At 45.7% G+C, this 19,984-nt stretch overlaps 1 protein-coding gene across 5 annotated transcripts in view; it reads right to left on the reverse strand.

The window, feature by feature from the left end:
- The window catches only part of LRP4 (LDL receptor related protein 4), a 104,128-nt gene extending 84,413 nt beyond the window's left edge, over positions 1 to 19,715 (reverse strand). For 3 of the 5 annotated variants that reach the window (XM_037900192.2, XM_037900191.2, XM_037900190.2), the window contains exon 1: positions 19,326 to 19,649. In XM_037900192.2, the coding sequence (XP_037756120.1) occupies positions 19,326 to 19,530 (205 nt within the window). In that variant the 5' untranslated portion in view covers positions 19,531 to 19,649. Of the gene's footprint in view, positions 1 to 19,325 lie in introns of all 5 variants that reach the window. The other 2 variants (XM_027831868.3, XM_043548349.1) reach the window with 2 other exon arrangements.
- Between the last annotated feature and the right edge of the window lie 269 nt (positions 19,716 to 19,984).

A 19,984-nucleotide genomic window follows, 5' to 3' on the forward strand; every position in this document is an offset into this window, starting at 1 on the left:
TTCCAGCAGAAGTACAATGGCATCATCCTTCCTGGCAAATGAGCAGTTCCAATTACCAAAAATGCTAATAAAATTCTCACATTTTTAAAAACAAAAACAAAAACAAACAAAAAAAACAATCATAGTCCTGCCTTTGAAGGCAAAACCAGTCAAGGAGACTCAATTAGCTGCCATGACTTGTAAAGACGCCAGTGTCCTAAGAATAAAGTCAGTTTCTTTCTTAAAAACAAAACAAACAAACAAAAAAACACACAACTCTCCTGTAGCCATCTGGCCTGACCCCGTCACAATAGGTAGGTTCAACATTTGGGCTTCCCCAAAATCCATTTCCTGTCTGGGATATCTCTATTTTCTCCCTAACATTCACATCTTCTGATCAGCGGCAGCAGCTTCCCCCACAGAAACCAGTTATAAATGGAGAGATTTGTAAAGGGAGTGGCACAGATGCACCTGGTGTAGGCAGAACTTCACTAGCAGCCTTACTATTACCACTGTTCTCTCTGCACCTGCACACATCAGCGCTTAGAGGGACAAATGCATTTTGCACAGCCACCAAAGTACCAAGCCTGCCTCCTCTCACATCCCACAGAGCAACCCAAGCTTCTGAACAACTTGGCAGCAAAACTGCAAGCGCATCTTAAACCACACCAAATGAAGTGAATTTACTCCTCTCTGCCCCCAGGGGATCATTAACCAGGGCAGTAGGTGTACAAGTCTTCTTGCTCAGTGACTATTACGAGGCACAATAAAAGAAGATAGGCAGCGTGCTTCTGACCATGGAAGTGACTCAAAAAACAAATGCATTGTTCACAGCACTCCAAGAGAAAGAGGCAGAGAGGACACTTAAGTATCTGCAAAATATTTCTCTAGAATTATTTGTACTCTGGTAGTATGCAGGGACTCCAGTAATAGTCCAGACCCCAATGCGTGAGGCACTGTACAAACACAAAAAGAAAGTCTCTGCCTGAGGATCTTACAATCTAAGTAATACAATATTCCTCACCCTTCATATTTAGGCTCAGTCTCAGTTAAACTCAGACTCTCCAACACATTAATTGTCAAAGCTGTTTGTTATTGCTTCCTTAGCATATTTTCCCCAGGATGAAATGGTATGTGCATGTGTATGTGAGAGAGAGAGACAGTGTGTAGGCAAGTTCCTTGCAGGTTCCCCCCTCCAATTCATTTGAAACGACAAGCTCAACTTTCTTCCAGAGGGCTCCATCAGCGCCAGCTCAGCCAACACATGCACAAAGCATCAAACTTTACACTCCAAACACTTGCAGATACTGTTCCCTGCAAAGCACCTCCCAGGGCCTGGATGGAGGAACATGGCACTCATATGCACAGCTCCTTGTTATGTACAGGTGGCTTGTCAGAAATTCCTGGGGCTCTCTGGGAATGGAAAGAGAGGAGGGTTCCCATATCCCACAACACGTGGGTTCCTGGGTTTCAAAGCTTCAGGGACAAGATTCATTTTGCTGGTCTGGGATTCAAGCCTGCCCCAAAGTCACAAACCTGCCACCCTCTCTCTATTTCTAAAGTGTCCATCAGCTTAGTATGAACGCATGTTAGTTCAGCTGACCAGAACAGCTATCTAGGGTTAGAAAGGTGTTTGGGGTTTGCTTGTTTTTTAATTTAGTTACTATGCTGAAAATTTGAGAATTTCTAGAGCCTGGGCAGAAAATCTACAACAATGATCTATTAGAGAGGAAGTGTCCATATGCAACAGAACCCTCTCCCCTAGCCACATGCCAACATTGGGCCAGGCTGTAAGCATCTCCTGCTCAGGTATGGTAAGATATGTCAGGAGCAGAAATAAGCCTTCTTGCATCACTCCCACCATGTTCAGAGAAACAATTTAAAGAGACATTTTAATCTATAATACACAGCTCATAGAACATGCCATACAGAGCGGCCAAGGTTAGAATTCAGGCCAATATCATTTATATACCCAGCTTGTTACTAACCCTACAGCTTGGCTGGAATGGCATACTTCAAATGTTAGCCCCATTAGCCTCTTTGGGGATGCTAGGCAGAGGAGGGCTAACATGGAGGTTTTGTGGGAGCAAGAGTCTCCAGTTACCCCAGTTAGACGTTTCAGCTTCAGGATGGGGACATAAAGGAATGGCAGTCTGTATTCACAGACTAGCCAGCAGGAAGCATTTGTGTTAGTCAGACCCCACCTGAAGGAAGGTGCTTACATGACTATTTCAAGAATATGGTAATGGGGTAGAGGAAGAGTAAGGGTACAAAGGCCACGGAACTGTCTTCAGATGGACCAGAGCCACTCCAAGGCAGCTGAATATCAATACCACATTACAGTATAAACCTCAGCAGTTTACAGCCACACTGGAACCATTTGCTTTAAATATATAACCACCTTTGCTGTTTCTTCAGCCTCTGGAGCCTGGACACAAAGACCAACAAAAACTAGGAATTGAAAGACATTTAACTAGGAGCAGAAGAAGCGGGAAAGTTGGAAGAATTGTGCTCACATCAGCATGGTAGGAGCAAGGCTTATATGGTTCTCTATCAAGAGAGCAGGCTTTGACATTAGAGCATACCCAACCATTCTGTCCAAACTGCTCAGACCACAGGGCATCTCAGCTAATGCACCCTAGCAGAGCTAGGAGACAGGCTGGCCCAGAGCCACCACGTCCCAAAAGCTCACTCACCCACTCCCCAAATATCAACATTGAATGCAGATCCTCTAGCGTCAACACTGAAGCCAAGTGCTGACTAAATCCCACTTTAGAGGCCCACTTCTCCAAAAGGGTAGGGATAAGCCCCTCCACTCATCCACACCATCTCCTCTCCCCCCACCCACATACACAAATCTCCTCCCCCTTTCACCCCTCCCTCCCCCCCGCCACACACACACACACACACACACACACCCCTCAAGAGCAGTTAAGGAAAAAGCTGTAGAAATATTTGCCCAATGCTGGAGCCCGCTGCTGGGCCTGGCTGTATTGTTGATGGGAATACACACAGCAAACATGCACTGTGAGGAGCACTGCGGGACTCCAGCGGCTTCAGGGAGGCTTTGTCAGGCTAACTCTGTGTGCACTGGCCAGACTATTGTGAAAGGGAAACAAACAGAAAAACCGTTACAAACTCAAACGCTGCCCCCCCTCAAGTTTCCCCCCTTCGTATCTCCCACCCGCCAGCTGCCACCTTCCTCAAGACAAATCGAGACCGGAGGGGGCTGCTTCTAAAGAGAGAGAAAAGGTTTCCTGAGATAGATTTAAGGCAACAAGTCAGAGCTGCAAGGAGTCCTTTATCCACCAGGGAAGCCTCCCACTGCTCCAGGGCTGGGTTGAGCTGGAATCCTGGGGGCCAGCTTTCTGAAGGCTTCCATTGATTTGTCACTGGTGATAAGTGAGGCCAGAACCATTCCCACAATCCCCTGCAGAGGGGAAGATTCTCCCACAATGCTCGACGGGGGAGAAGCACAACAAAAAGAGAAAAGTACAGAATGTAAAGGTCGAAAAATCTGGAATGTTTCTCTTCTCTAACAAACAACAACAAAAAAGAGTGACTATTCTGCAATTTAGGCAGGGGAGAGGAGACAATGGTTCAAAAGGACAGCACAGCAGCTCATGAGAGCACAGGCCCTCTCCGATCAAGCAAAAGCAGATAGGAATTCTTCAGCCCCTTGTTTCCCAAGGGCCTCCGAGTGCCAACTCAGTGCAACAATATTCCTTTAAAAATTCCACAACTGCTCCTTTGCCAATAGCAGGACCCTTTTAAATCTTCTCTATTTACACACAAACACACTTCCTCCTCCAAGCAGACCCTGCTGAGAGTTAATTCTTCTGCTTTCAGAAGGACCTTTTCTCACAGTACGAAACAAACAAGAGATTCTTAAAGAGCACCAAGCCTGGAAGGTGAATTCCAAAAGCAACAGAGACCCTCAAGGGGCATCACACTGCCCCAGTGGGAAGACAGATAGACCAGCAGCCCCGTACAATACCAGATGCCCCGTACAATCCCCAGATGATGACTTGAGGAAAGCAAGTAGTATCCTGTGCCAAAGTAAAATACAGCAAATCAATCATGAATAGTGACAAAGCTTCACAGTCTTTTGTAACTGGAACACTCAATAGGAGTTCAGGGAAGACCACCTTAGGTTTGGTTTCAAAATGTGCTCATCTAAGGCTTTGAGCCAAGGCACAGTCTTAAAACTGCAGATCACCACACAGGAGCAGTGGTTAGGGCGGTGAAGGAAGAGAAAACCTGTCCCATTTTTCCAACAAAACCTCTGAACCAGCATCCCTCCTACCCAGAAAAAGGCTAAGAGAGGCAGGCCTTGTATGGTGACCCAAAGATCAACCAATTTAAGCTCCAGTAGGGACAAGCATACCCTGCCTTCAGCCTTCTCCCAATTAAATCAGGGCAATGTTCAATCCAGTGACTCAGATGATCTCAACAGTCACAGTATCAATTGGAAAGACTAAGGTGCCCAGGTCCCTCGGATAACACTGTGATGAGAACAGTGTAAGCATTTAAATAGACATATAAGATCCAACCTGATTAGAACTTTACAGGTTAAAACCAAACACCTTTGATTTCATCTGAACCCAACCCAGCAGCCAGTAGAGCTTTTGGTAACTGGAACAGTACAGGTCCTAAAGTGGAGCCACTTTTGCGACATGGGAATCTAGAAGCGCCCAAGTATCCAGCAAGCCCGCCAGCTTGCAAACCTGAGTACCAAAGGGCAGGCAGGCACCCCTACTGGAGAGGGCCAATATCATTGTGGGGGGAAATCTCCCTTTTAAAGAACTCTGGGACTAATCTAAAACCCATTAAATCAATGTTAAAACTCCAATTAACTTCAATGGACACTGGATCCAGCCCCAAGTTTCTTCACATTTATTAAACTATTTAACCTCTTCTAGTTTCAAACCTTTTCAGAGAAAATAAAGCTCACCCATAGCTGCAGACATACCCCGCACCTTGTGCTGCAACCCCATCAGAACCCACACATTAGACTGGGTCTGTCTGAGTCAATACTTAGATGGAAAGCCTTCAAGAAGCTGAAAGTGCTACAAAAAGTGGTGTTGGTGATTTAAGAGAGTGCACTCCTGTCATTGAACCAAGAATGACCCATGGCACTCCCCGCTTTCCCACCACCACCACAGTGTTATGGGGTGCTGTACTCCTGGACATACCATCTTTCAAAGGAAATGAAACTGATTTGTGGTAATTATTGACCCTGTGGTACTTTTCCCTACTCTAGTTGCGGTGTTAACTCTCATGTCCTGGCAAAATTCCAACTCCAGTAATTAGATTCTGTCTCTCTAAATCTTTCTTGCTTTTTCAATTGGATATGGATTCTTCTTCACTTCCACTCTTAAGACTGCCATGTAGCTGTTAAAAAATCTGTTTTGTTCCACTTAGAGGCAGGTGTATTTCCATGGTGGTACAGAGACCTCTACGTGCAGTTCACATCTCAGTTAAGTTTGTGAAGTGCTTCTGGTGCTACATAACTACAGCTCCTCTCATCCCAAAAAGTGTGATTGGTTCTAATTAAGGCAATATATTTATAAACTAATTCACAATAGAAATGTACTAAGAATAGGTAAGTTTAGTGCCTTCTGTTGTATAAGAACATGTGCAATGGCTGGATGTGCAGGAAGTGAACGTTGTGAGATCAGGGTCAAACCTAATGAAGCAAAGGGATGCCACTAAACCAGCCAGAGGTAGGATGATGTTATCGCTCCTTTCTTCAAGCTGCAGCACACATTCCTTCTTATTGGCTGAACTCAAGCAATTTTCCCCTGATCCCAGTTTCTTATTCATAGGCTCAATCTGGTAACTTAATCCCACTTCAAATTGTATTTATTTTTTCTAAATGCAAGTACTAAAATGATACTAAATTACACACACTAATTCTTAACACTGCCTGGACATCATCATCATGACTCCCCATACTTCAGACGCCTCATCCCCCCCAAGTACAAATGCTTAGTAATTTGAAAAATTAACTGGGATTTGAACAAATATAAGAGAAAAATTAGCTCTCCAGTCACCAAAATCGTGCAGACTTATTTTCTGTGGCCAAAAAACAACCTCTACTCCTTATTCCAGCATTTTGTTTCTGTGCAAGATATTGTTCCAAGACAAACCTCCCTATATCCTCCCTTAACCCCAAATATAACACTGATGTGAATGTGCCTAAGTGACAAAACAGCTCTCAGGTCACCAAAAAATGCAGTTTTTAAATAGAGGGGGAAGGGGGCTGTCAGGGAGCAGCACTTTATGCAGAAATTAAGTGCAAGGACAAGGAGCAGAGGGTCATTTCCTGTCCAGGCTTTCACAGATGTGTTTCTGCAATGACTCAAGAGCTATTTTGTTTCTTATATTCTGTTTACCAAGTGTTTGTGCATATGGGGAAAGGGGTGCATGTGTACTAAAGACATCTGGATATTACTATGAAGAGGAACAAACATTGTCAATCAGTTCATTCTATACTTCAATACAGTAAATGTTTAAAAATGTAACTTCCTAATCAGGGAATATACCATCAACTTCAGTACATGAATAAAGAGCTTTGAGGAAAGCAACCAACTTCAGCTCCACAATTCCTTATCCCTGACTGGGAGAAACTCCAATATCCTCCAAAATAAAGCCTTCTGCTTCTCTGTATGCAGGGAAGAGACTAAACAGCCTGGGGAAGATCTAAGCATAAGCCCCATTCACAGCATCACTGAGCCAACAGCCCTAGAAGACCATGAAGTCAAAAATCTGTAAATAGAGCACTCTCAAAATAGGTCTCGCGCAGATAATCCTCAGAGATTCCAGAGAAAGACACTTAAGTTATTGAGTAAATACGGCTGCGAAGGTCAATCACATATTTACTGAGCTTTAAAGTAGAAACTTAGTTTAATGCTAAAAGAATTGAAGGGGACATTTAATGGTTATTGTTTGAAGTTTGCTGAAGCCAAAAGATTCCAAGTTAGACCTAACACTTGGAGCCTACCAAGAGAGTCAGACAGTTTAGCCTCCATTCTCAATTTCCTGCCCATCCACGATCCATTCTACCGGAGCCATTACAGCCAGAAAAGAGACCTTAGCAATGAGCTGGATTCACAGACAGGATGCTCCATTACTGGCAATTGTCAATGCCAATAAGTTAATAAACATACTGGCAGAAAACAAGGAAATATAAGCGTCCACGGGATTTTGCAGAGGAACAGAAGAATGCCATCAGTAGGATAGCAGCTTTTTCCCCCTCCTATATATAAATAGTAGTGAAAGGCCAACACTTAAATAGGCTATGGTGACTGAATTCCCCCTCTCTAATCCTTTCAGGTTAAGGCTGAGACACACTGTCAGTTGAGGACATTCACATGGGCTATTGGCAGTGCTATATGTATTCCAGAGATAAAAAGAACAGTTCTCAGCAAAGTCAGCCTGGCACCCTCACCACAAGAAATTCACTTTTTAAAAATGTAGAGACGGACATCAGGTATGTGGTAGGGGAAATACAGTAGTGCTCCCATCACTGGTTCCCAAACATGGGACTTCTGCTATTCTAGATGCGTATTTTTAAAATAAATCAGCCACAACCTAGATTGCACTAAACCCAGTTGTGGTGTTCCAGCTTGACCTTGTGCCCTTGTTGGCAGTCAGACAAGTTATTTGCAATTTAATTCCATAATTACCTGAGCAGCAACAGTAAGGTATGAGCTAGGCAACTGCAGAGATAAAGACCAAACCCCACCCCCAAAATAAACCCCTTTGAAGATTATATACTAGACTCTTTTTAAAGTGTAACTAACAAAACAACACCAGGGAGGGGGTCCAAGGAGGCAAATATCCAGGGATGGTGGAGAGCACAGGTGAGATTCATGATCTGCTGCAGGTCATTTCTCCTAGTGCCCCTGAAAGAAATGGGGACAGGAAGGAAGGTAGACAAGTTATCATTATGACAAACTGGGAACATTATTAAGGGGAAGAGGAGAAGCAGTTTTGGCTTCCAAGGATAAATGAAATTTCCTTAAAAGAAGGAAAACATGTTCGATAAACCATGAAACAGAGGACTTGGGGAAGGGAGGGTGCCAAGAGAAAGGGGAGGAGCCACTAGTGACAAGAATAAAACCTCCAGTAATTTTTGAAAAAGGCTCTCATCAAAATCCCCCTCCCCCCCAACACTCTCACATTGTGTCAGAATTTGCACTCCCATCCCACCAAACTCCATTCAAAGATATTTTATTGGCATGACAAGCTATACAAGTGCTGCTCACATATAAAAGACAGAACACTGGGATTCTGTCAAGAGACAGATTCAATACATGGAGCATCTGCCCAGGCCAGTGCTCCAATGTGTTTGGGGTTTTGCTTACAGGGAAGGCTACATAGCATGATGCCATTGATTCTGACTCCATTAAAATATGATAAGGAAACACTGTTCAGAACCCAGACTAGGGGAAAGGAAAAAGTCTTATTTCTGATAAGGTAAGGAAATCTCTCTCTTTCTCATGCTTACTCATTCTGAACACAAGAATAGAAAGTCTCTCTCCTGTCATTTCAGCAGCACAGCCATTTATTGCTAGGTTTATGAAGCTTCCCCCAGCTTCCTATTCCAATTTACAATGGCCAGTTCTGTATCTGGTAAGAGACTGCCAAATTGGTTGTGCACATTTCACTACGCTGAAGTATTTGCCAGCGTGACTTTTGTATACAGAATTTGTCACAGTCTAGGTGGCTATTGGTTTTGATCTGTTCCTCACAGCTAGGGTAGGTTTAGTCTGGAGTCTTATTAAGCATTGTATGATTCTGGAAGAAGCTGTTTGCTCCATTGACCTGGAGAGTAGTGCTAAATCCCAGGTGTGATGTTTATATAAGAGGAGCGGATTACTTTTTCATTTCATTTTAGTTTGTAGTCCTCAAGTATTTTTAGGTGGTGGGAGTATTTGCTGCTTTGGCTGAGGTAGTACCAGAAACAAATCTCTTTTTATGCAATCATCAGGAAGGGGAATCATCCCAGTTCTGTTCTGCAGCCACTGTCATGGAAATTCCTGTGTACATATAGTTCTGGGGGAAAAACAGTGTAAATACAGAATTTTGCCCCAATTAGTGTAGATAGCTTGGAATCCCAGACTTCACTCTCATAAAGGGGAATGGGTTGAATTATACTATCAAATAGCTATAACAAGATTATCAGTGTGTTGTATTCATATAGTTGTTCCTTTATGGCTCAGAGGACCTTCTTTCCCTAGTAATACTTAAATAGCCAGTTTGAAGCTCCCCATCATATTTATTTTAAAGTCCTGGAATGTAGGATGTAGACTGTGTAGCTATGATATCATCTGAGTTTGTTTTGGGCTTTTTCTCAAAAATATCACTTTTCTCTTTTCGTGATTAGCCTTTAGGACCCATGCACTGAAGTATGTTTCTAGAAAATGTAGGTGTGTTAGCAGCTGTCACAGTCATTTAATATGAGCTCTCAGCTCAGAGGAGTAAGCCATGATGTACATACTGAAGCTGTTATCCTTGTCTCACTCCCCTTCCTTGCTTGAAAACCTGTTTGCATATTGTTTATTTTTATCCTGCGTTTGATGGATTGGTACATGGATTTAGTTGTGCCATGATTTCCTAACAGTTTCTTTCTGTAGCACGGTAGGGTTCAGTCCTGGGAGCCACACAGAGTCAAATAGGTTTTTTTAAAGTCCATAGAGCAGGCAAATATCTTCCATTGTTATGATTCCCCCTTCTCCCACCACCACGCACACATATCTGCTAATGAGCATCTGGAACATAAAGATGTGGTCAAGGTTCATTTCTCAGCAAGAAGACTCCTGAGCTTCCTCTCTTCCTCCCACAGCACTAGCACCACTGATACTATCTGTCCATTACCCCACCAGAACCAGCTAATACCAGAGGAGTGTGTACTCATGTCAATATCATGTTTTGTGGTGACTTTACCCTAATCTTATGAACACTCATGCCTCCAATATCAAAGAGGACTTTCATCTACAGTGCTAGGGCGTTATGGCTGGCGCTAGGACCGTTCAAATTGGTAGGAGTGGAGAGTAAACATTTTCTAGAGATACAGTGACTGGAAGGTGCAGCATTCTGAGCTAGAGCAAATCCCAAAGTAGCAGAAAGAATAAACGAACAGAGAGAAGCAGAATGAAAAAACTTCTCCTGTGCTCCGCACTGCCAAGACCAGCTCCTGCCCCAGCCTTGTTCCTCTCTTTCCTCAAGTGCAAACCCTGCACTTCACGCCATCAAACCCTGGCTTGTTCAAAGCTTGGAGCAGGGAGACCATTAATTGGCTTCATCAGAAGACTCATCCCTTTGAGGGAATTTCCCTCTCTCCCCATGCATTTGAAAAGTACAGGCAGAGTGAGTATTGTTTGCTTAGTGAGTTTGTTCCCTGAGCAGATCACTGGGTGAGCACCAATCAACACAGAGAAAGGGCACAAAGCACAACACCAAAGCAATGGGGAGGAGGGCACAGATGCTTTTGTCTGCAAGTGATAAGTGTTCCTAAGTGCCCTTGTTCATTCAGACAGGCAGCCCAGAGGGATGTGGGAGTCAGCCAGCGCTCAATGAGGGCCACTTCTGAATAACCTCCTACCTACCAACGGCAAAACCTTCAACCGGGTGGAAATCAAGCCCGAGATGATTGGCCACTACCTCGGCGAGTTTTCCATCACCTACAAGCCAGTGAAACATGGCAGACCTGGTATCGGTGCCACCCACCCATCTAGGTTCATTCCTCTGAAGTAAATGATGCTTAGGGAAAATGTTTTCTATATGTAAATAAAGAAAATGCTCGTGCCTGAAGAAAAAAAACAAACAAAAAAACAAAAAACCACCCAACCTCCCACTGTACACTTCCAAGGAGTTCCACAGATTCTGCACTTGGGTTGGGATCCCTGGCCACACTCTATGCACAGTTGTTTCAATTGCTACTTGCCCAAGTCTATACTTTTCTATCTATCAGAAGTTTCAGATTTTAGTCCCAGGAATGACACCCTTTATCCTACCCCCAACCTGTTCACACTTCTGTCCTGGCCAGGGGAGCCTAGGTTCTCCTCATATTGATGCTTATGGCCTATGGTGACAGGCACCCTAAAAACACCTAGGAGAAACAGGTTTGGGGGATGCCCCCAGAGCAGTAAAGATGCACACTCAGGCATTCTAAGAACAAGAACAACAGATACCAAGAACAGAAACTGCGAGGCCCCCATATATAGATGCTGCACAAACAGGTATAAAGATGCATTCTCTGCTCAGTTGCCAAGCTCTGTCACTTTTTCCTTTAAAGCATTGCTGAAATCGGCTTGCTCTCTCCAGCCCAGCAGCTAATAAAATGAAAACGGTACAGAGTTCAAGCATAGAAGTTTCTGGTTATCAGGGAATACGGTACAGATTATCAAGGGGTGCGAAATTCGGTTAGGAGCTGGTGGCGTAAGGAATACATAATCTGTAATCTCCCCGATTGGGGGTAAAAGTTTAACCGGTCAAAGTACAGACATTGAGATATGGGAGTATGTTGTCCACATAACGGCTATGTTCAGGTGTGGAGTATAATGAGCGGATACAATGATGGGGATGGATCTACCCTCATTTGGTGGGATTTAATGTTCAGTGAGTTTATGGTTCCAGTTCATACGGTCCAATGGAAAAAGCCTCTCAGTCCCTTTCCCACAGTGGATGCACGATGTCGTACCGGCTCACACCTCCTGGTATTGTCGATGGCTGGTGATGTGTTCGATGTAGATGTCCCTGGACCATCGGATGGTGTCCGAGATCATGAGGCACCGCATGAGCCGTGCGTAGCGTCGACCGATCCCACAGGTCCGCAGCACACGCTCGTTGGAGGGATCCCAAGCGCCCAGGGCTCTGACAATCAGGGCATCCATCTGTACCTCGTAGCCCTTCGCTCTCAGGGTGTCAGCCAGGGAGGCGTATTTTTCCAGCTTCCGAGCTTGGGCTTCTCGGAAGGCCGGGGTCCTGTTCTCGAAGGGGACCGTGATGTCGACGAGGATGATCTTTTTCTGGGCCTTCACCCACATCTCAGTCACCTCTCACCTTGCAACCTCCTCTTCTTTGTCCTCCCTGACTCCAACTTTGCTCCCATATAATCCTTCAAAATGCTGTAGCTAAATCACCTCCTCCTTCTGTTACTCAGAGCCTTTTACCTCCCTAAGGTTGGATCCCCTTGACTGATTACCCACTTCACTCCTCATCATGCTCAAGTTTCTGGCCCTCATTTTCATGACTGTACATATCCTGGCCCCTGCCTACACCCTCCACTCTTGTTCTCACCTAGGACTCTTCTCATTGCTTGTGCTGCACCTGAGCCTGCTTCCTAACAAAACCCTCCATCTATCTACTTCTCCCACTCTCAACTTTGTGCCATCTTCCGTGCCACCTCCTACCCTTGGAATCCCCTCCCTCTCCTTGCTCCCCAACTACGCACCCTCTTTCAATTCCAATCCCTCCCTAGAACACAGCTCCCATTAATCCAAAACCCAGAGAAAAATTAGAAGGCTGTGCTATTTTAATATTGGACCTTATCTGCCCTACCAGCATCCTATGTGTTTGATCTGTATCATCTCTCTAATTTAGAACAAAACCGCTCTGGGGCAGACACAGCATCTTCCTCTGTATCATGCAGTGCCACACTTTCCACCTCATCTGCTGGGTGAGAAAAATACACAACAGACCCAAACAACATATGCTTTGCTAACACCTGGAATGTAAAGAAACTGGCTCTTCTGGTAGGTCCAAAGACAGGTCCAAGAGTAGGTTCCCTGCCGAAGGCAGTTTCCCCTGCAAGAGGAGACTGCATGAGTGGGGAAAGAAGGGTGACTGAGACTGGACTTTTTAAATAAGTTTTTTCCCTTGTGCATCCCCAACTCCTAGTAGCAGGACTGCAGCCACCACTTTTCCCTCTAAAAAGAAACCAGAGTCACTTTTTCTGTCTTTCCAGAAGAAGCACACAGAAGAAACACTGTGTCTGATACATTATACAGCACCTTTGCGTAGCTGCCTCTTGGCCCGATGGGAAATTTTTCTCCTCAAGTCTTTTGTTTCCAGCTTTGATCCCAGTTTTGGATCTGCTCGGTTCACAACTCCCTCTGCACAGAGGTGAAGGGAGAGCTGACAGACCAAGTCAGGGCTCACTGCAAGTCACAGTCATACCTTCCATTAGGCTGGCTCCTGGCTCCCCTCCCCCTTCCAACCTGGAACTGTCCTTGAGTTTGAAAAGGTCCTATTAAACATTTTTCAGAGGGCCTTACAGAGGATACATTATTTTGATGGATGCTGGGACTAAAGAGGGGGATTTCTAAGCACAGGGAAATAATGGAGTTTGTTTTAATGGGTTTAAGAGATGCCCAGGGGCAACAAGGAGGTTTGCTTCTCAGTAAATCAAAAACACAGAAGACCAGAAAATGGAGTCAAACAACTGAACTCCAGGAAGCGGGGAAATCAGGCTCTATTTAACTGCTGCTCTTGGTTACAGCCAACTTCAGGCTGCTTGGAAAAACAGCACACACACTACATCACTGGCACAAACTTAATAGAGGAAAACAAAGAGACAACAGGGGTCAGAGTGGGGGTGGCAAGTAGAAGGAGGCACCCACCCCCTACCAGAGAGTCGGATCAATTATCCCTGAATACTAACAAGATTTCTGATTAAAGAACTGCTGCAATGTAATAAGGATAGAAAGCTCCAGCAGCCAGGAGGGGCTGTCAGGCGGTTACAAAAGGACACAGAAAATTATGCCTTGCTTGGGCAGACTAAGGAATTCACTACACTAGTAAACAGGAGAGGGGTCTCCACTGCCTACAGTCCCAGTCATTCCTCATTGCTGATAACTTCAACCTCAGGGACAAGACTCAGTCAATTGCTCTAGCACCTGGAATTTGGTTTCATGCAAGCTTGTTGCCTCAGCACAGCTTCTAGCAGAGGCCTGTTCTGGGAAATGCCCTATTACCACAGGTCAGTAAGGAATCAAAAATAATCCACTGCATAACTCATGGTGTGAGATAGCTGGACACTTCACTTAGCCAAGAGTATTACCATCAGAGGTGATGCATCAGCAAGCTCCATTTAGATGTTGGAGTATTTGGGGAGCAAAAGCATACGGTCTTTGTTCATATCTATGTTTTAATTCAACTAGATTGCAATTTACAATCCAAACATTTAATACAAATACACAATGTTAACCACTGAAGTGAGCTGTAGCTCACGAAAGCTTATGCTCAAATAAATTGGTTAGTCTCTAAGGTGCCACAAGTACTCCTAACCATTAAATGAACACCATTAGACTGTGGATCTCCTGGTTACCCATACAGCCCACAACATCAAATATCTGAAAACTGCCAGCCCTACATGAAACAGACATTTAAAATTTCCAATATTATTTGTCAGAACTCAAAGGTTGCACTCTCATTCAAACCCCTCATGCAGGCCTGTATCTGCCCTGTGACACAGTGTCCCATTTAAAAGCCAGGCTCAGGTCAGTTCAGAAACCCTAATGTTGCTAGAAAATAGTCAGTCAGTTTTGGAGAATTTCAATCACCTGAAATATTGCAAGACTGTAGTCAAAATGCACCAATTCCATTTGATACTAGTGAAGTGTCTATCAAAACTTCTCTTCATACCCAGGGCATGGAACCTCCTTCCACCTGGATTTGTAACATTTGAAAAAGGTCATCTGTTAAGAACAGAACTAACTCTCTGGGGCCCAAAGCTCTTGGAGGCTAGATGCGCAAACTGGAGCATCTCAGCATTTAATGGGTAGTGCTGTGTGGTTAAAGTAGAGAGAATGTGCGCAAAACCTCAATATTGATTTTCACCTTGCGGTGGATTAGTCTATCACCCTCAATATAACACTGTCCCTGAACCACCAGACTCACAGAATGAATAAACCCATTATCTTACAGGATTGAAAGAATTCCCTGACCTACAAATTCTCTTCATTTTTGCCTTCAATATTGGTAAATGCAATTCCTTGCAGAAGGGACGAAAAGAAGGGATTAAAGAAATATTACTGCACCTAGTCTCTGGCCAGTGCAGACAACAAAATCCCATAGGAGAGTGACGCCTAGCATAACAGCTGTGTCAAAGAACCAAAGTTACTGCAAACCCAACTCTAAGAGCCTACAGTCAGGCATATTAAATTCATGGATGGCAGCTATGATTAGTGTTCTTTGCAAAGGTCTCTGAGAAATACAGACAGCCACTAAATACAGCATGCAAATTAATGCTATGGGTTTTCTGCATGCCAGAACTCCTGTTCTAGATTCTAAAACTTAAAGGGAGGCTGTCAACTTTAAAAAAAAAAAAAAAACCACACACACACCTGTCTGAAAATGTTTTATCTACTATACGCAATAGCTAAGGAAAAGATAACAGGAAATTAGAGAAACAAATTATCTATTTTTGTAATCTAATTACTTTCTGTAGTCAACAGTCACTTTCATTAGAGTCAGGTTCACTGTTTTCCCTGTACAGTCAGTCAGTCTTCCCCCGTTTTGTGGATTTTTTTTTTAACTAGTAGCTTGCAAATTTGAGCTGCAGACACAACTGGAGAATGCTTTTCTTTTTAAATGTCCAAGAGATTGCATGGAAACACTTACATCACTCTTAAGGTTTTGGAAAGCCTTATTTTTATAGAATCTTGTTTGGGGCCTGAATTGATCTGACAATTCCCCTTTTAAAATGAAAATACTTAGTCTCTTTAAAGTACTTTTTAATATAGTTACAATATGCACCCTAATTTCCATGGTATAAGCCCAGACAAAGGGGGACTCTCCATTGCAGAAAATGCTAGTGAACGCACAAAACTAAATCCAATTCAAAACATTTGTTTAATGTAATCAGGCTGTGCTCTCCTGTATTAACTGACAAACCATATTAATTTCATCATGGAAATGTAAGTTTCTTTGCTACCGTCAGCAAGTTTTGTTGCTGGCAGAAGTACATAAAAAACGGCCCCCATTCTTCTTTCTGCAGCACATAGTCTTCATTTGGAAAGATCTGGGGTAGAATTATTTTCATTGGACCTGCAACTTCTTCATCACTCTGACAAGAAAGAAGCAGGCCAGTGTCCAACACCAACCTTTATAAACAGATTTTCTTGCCTCGGGAAGGTCACCTCACAACCTCCAGTGCTATGGTAATGGGGTCAACAGAGATCCTGTGGACCCTCAGCATAACCTGTGAGTGAGTGAGGTAGGTAGGTAGAGTAGTGTTCAGTGACTTGCCCAGGATCTCACAAGTCAGTAGCAGAGCCAGGATCAGAACCCAGGGATCCCGACTCCCAGTCCTGACCACACTTCATCTAATGGAAAGTTTCATTTTAGTTTGGGACTCTAAAAATGTCATCAGTGGGTTTGAGAAGTAAAACTTTTAAATAAAGATCCCAAACAGGGCTGGCTCCAGGCACTAGCTTTGCAAGCAGGAGCTTGGGGCGGCATTCAGAATGGGGCGGCAGTCCGTGCTCCGCGGTGGCAATTCGGCAGCACCGAAGCAGCTTTTGGGCGGCAGCTCCACCACTCTTCTGGGTGCGACAGCAATTTGGCAGCAGCTCTGCCGCTATTGCAGCAGTGGCAATTCGGCGGCGACTGCTTGGGGCAGCAACATTGGTAGAGCCGCCCCTGATCCCAGAGATAAACCTACAGGCACAACACTCAGAAAGATTCTGTGACCTTGCAGACAAACTCTAATAGACCATCACTCCATCAAACCCTTCCTTCCCCACCAACACCATTAACACTAACTTGCAAGCGTCTCTCCCTATGCCTCACCTCTCCACTAGTGAATCAAACGTACGCACGCACACTTCTCTGGCACAAGCTTCCACAGCCCCTCTCCATTAATAGTGGGTCAAAGTTCAATCTGACATGCTTGTTGTTTGGATAAGAGCCCCTCTTCTTGTCCCTGAGCTGAGACACAGCAGTAAGTGTGCTGTTTTAATGGCTGTTGTACTTTGAACTGTGTGGCACCCTGAGCACCTCCGATGTGGATGCTTTGTAAATAAAATGATTCAATCCTAAACCTTCCACATGGATATTGCTAAGATGCAATGTTGGAAAGAGACTACAGCAGCAGCAGGGCAGACATCTGAAAAGTAGGCATTTGCACCTTCCTTGACACCCACTAAAAAGGAGGCAAAATATTTGGGAATTATTTCCTTATTGAAACAAATCTGGTTTATGTTCGTGAAGTAAAGAGGATATAGTTTCCCATAACTACAGTTGGCACCACCCGTCATAAACCTCAGCATTCACCTACACATGGAGACCCAAGAACAAACACTGTCATGAAACCTCAGGCACAGACAAACTGCCATAAAAAGCTTCCCATGAACATCAGTGTACTATTGCTTAGAGCAAAAACAGCAATTCACCTGCACTTTACAGTTAAACATCCCCCACCCAGGTCCCTCGTTAATAGCCAGGACACATTAACTAGGAGCACCTTGGTAACAGCCAAATTAAAATTCCACCCAGTTTTTTACCTATACAAATCTCTATGGTTAAGATTCTTTCCACTCCTTCTGGATTCCAATTAAACACCTGTAAGGCAATTCCAGAGGAACTTCTATCTCCTCTGGTTACTAATACCAGATTCTCTGAGATACAAAGCTACAGCCCTGTTTACCTAGCATTTTCAAACCATTTTAGCACCTTCTTCAAAAGAGTGTGCGAATAAGAAGAGTGTTCTTGATAGAAAGGGAACAACACTGCTTGAAAACTAAACACAACCTAATTGTACCCCAGAGGCAATGCTTGCACAATGATGGAGATCAGTGCAAAGATTCCTTACAACTTCAACCCAGCATGGAGAAAAATGCATTGTATCAGCCAATCGTGGAGGAAGAGAAATAAGGTACCATAACCTCCAGCTCACAAAATGTAAACTTCCCTTGTAAACAGTATTGAAAGATGCTCAACAGAGGCCCTTTCCTCCCTATCACACCACCACCCAAAAATTTTTTTAATACATCGCTGTGTAGGGGGCAGAACTAGTCATAAGAATTTTGTCCTTCTGTTTGCTAGACTGGACTTAAACAGAGCAAATAGGTGGACACAATTCTCATGACTAGTTCTCTAGCTGCTCCACAACCTCTTACTACAAAGAGGTTATTACACACAGTATTCAGTATTTTTGGCAGCTCCCCTCTCTTGACGTTTCTATCTCAGAGAGTTCCAAGAAGGCATGTGGGGAGAAAAACATCTTAATTCCTTCAAAAGCAGAGAGGGTAAGTTAGGAGAAGTTTCACCAAAGCAGGACTGTACCTTTAAGGGGCCGTGTTATTGGATGAGTAGCTGCATTCCTGCTCAGGAAGGGCTGCTGTCCCAACATGCAGGAGAGGCTGGAAATAACCTGCACACATACAACCTTCCAGCTCAGAACTTATCCTCTCTGTCACAGTCTCTCAAAACACACAGAGCAGAGGAAACAAACAGAGGGCGCAGCAGAAACAAAGAGCTAAATCCATTGGAGACCAAACTTCAGAGAGAAGAGGCTGCATGTTCAGCCGAAGAGAAGGGGGCCCTTTGGAAAACCGTGAATCATACAAGAATAGATCAAGGGAGCGGGGTTCCTTTTCTGTGGCTTTGTAAAGGGCCTGGCCCAATTGCGGCAGCATTATCTACAAGAAAAGTTGTTCAGTGATCTTCAGGAATCCCAGGGCTCCCTCCAGACCCCCACCATCAACTCGCCCGTCTCTGGGGCAGGGGAAAAAGCGAGTGCCGAGGAGGGAAGGGGTGAGGACACAGCAGACAAAGCCCAACTGGGGAAAAGGCAATGAGGTTGCCCAGGTATCTAACCCCGTGGGATGCCTCCAGCGCCAGAGCGAGGCAAACTCTCAGCCATCTCCAGCCCACTACTAAATCAACAGATTCCGCCAGCGCGCCCCCTTCCCGGGGTGCCCCGCACGCGGCGCTAGGGGGGAAGCGCTCTGCGCCCCACCCCGCGGGAGAGCCAGCCAGGTGCGCGGTACCTGACACAGCGCTAGCGAGGGATTCACCCCGCACTCGGGACGCGGCTTTGGAGGGGAAAGGGCCCAAGAGTCCGAGCAGCTGCTGGGGCTCCAAGCACCAGGGCCCGGGGGAAGGAGAAGCTGCTACCCCCAGGTCTCAGCCGGGCGAGTACAGCCTACCTTGGCCCGAGAAGCTGGGCAGTGGGGTCCTGCACCTGCGCTGCCCCGCAGGGGGAGTCCCGCACCCCGACAGCGCTGGAGGAACGGTACCGCTACTGCCCCCCCGCCAGGGGCCTTCAGCGCACGGCGGGGGCTGGGGAAAGGGGCTGCCGGGGAAGAGACGATCCCGAGGCAAGCGCTTACCTCGGACGCAGAGCAGGGCTCCCAGCAACAGCGGCAGGAGGGAGCCCCCGAGCCGCCTCATGCTGGCAGCCCGCGCCGCAGCTCCAGCCCTGCACCGGGCTCTGGGGCACGGAAAGTTCTCCGGGTCGCTCCGCAGCACCGGCCGCTCCTCCGACGGGCTGAGCGCTCGCTGCACCTCCGGCTGGCCGAGCTCCGCTGGGACCATGCACCAGAGCTGCGGGTGGCTCTGTGTCCAGGGTGCTTTCGCTCGTCCAGCTTTCTCCAGCGCGACCGCCGCCGAGGGAGTCCGCAGCGGGCTCAGGCTCCCAGCTCAGCCCGCCCCCGGCCCAGGCCCTGCCCCTAGAGGCGGAGCCTTGCCGGAGCAGCCTCTGCTCTCCCCAACCAGAGCCCCAGAGCTGCAGCGCTGGGGAAACTTCTTAAACTTCCCGAGTCCCCAGGCAGCGGCGAACCTAGGGCAGCCCCCGTTACCTTGTCTCCAGGCTCCTTCCAGTCATCCCCCCCAGGAAATGGCACTGGGGCCGCCCCGGTGCCCCCGTTACCCTCCTAGTGCGCCCCCCCCCACACCCCGCCAGCATCCCTACCATCACAGTGTATCCAACCAAAAGGGCAGTTCCATTGCTCCCAACAGGGCACTTCCCAGCCAGCCCTGGTCCCCGCAC

This window comes from Chelonia mydas, chromosome 6, assembly GCF_015237465.2.
Source record: "Chelonia mydas isolate rCheMyd1 chromosome 6, rCheMyd1.pri.v2, whole genome shotgun sequence".
In the NCBI taxonomy this organism is placed as follows: domain Eukaryota; kingdom Metazoa; phylum Chordata; order Testudines; family Cheloniidae; genus Chelonia; species Chelonia mydas.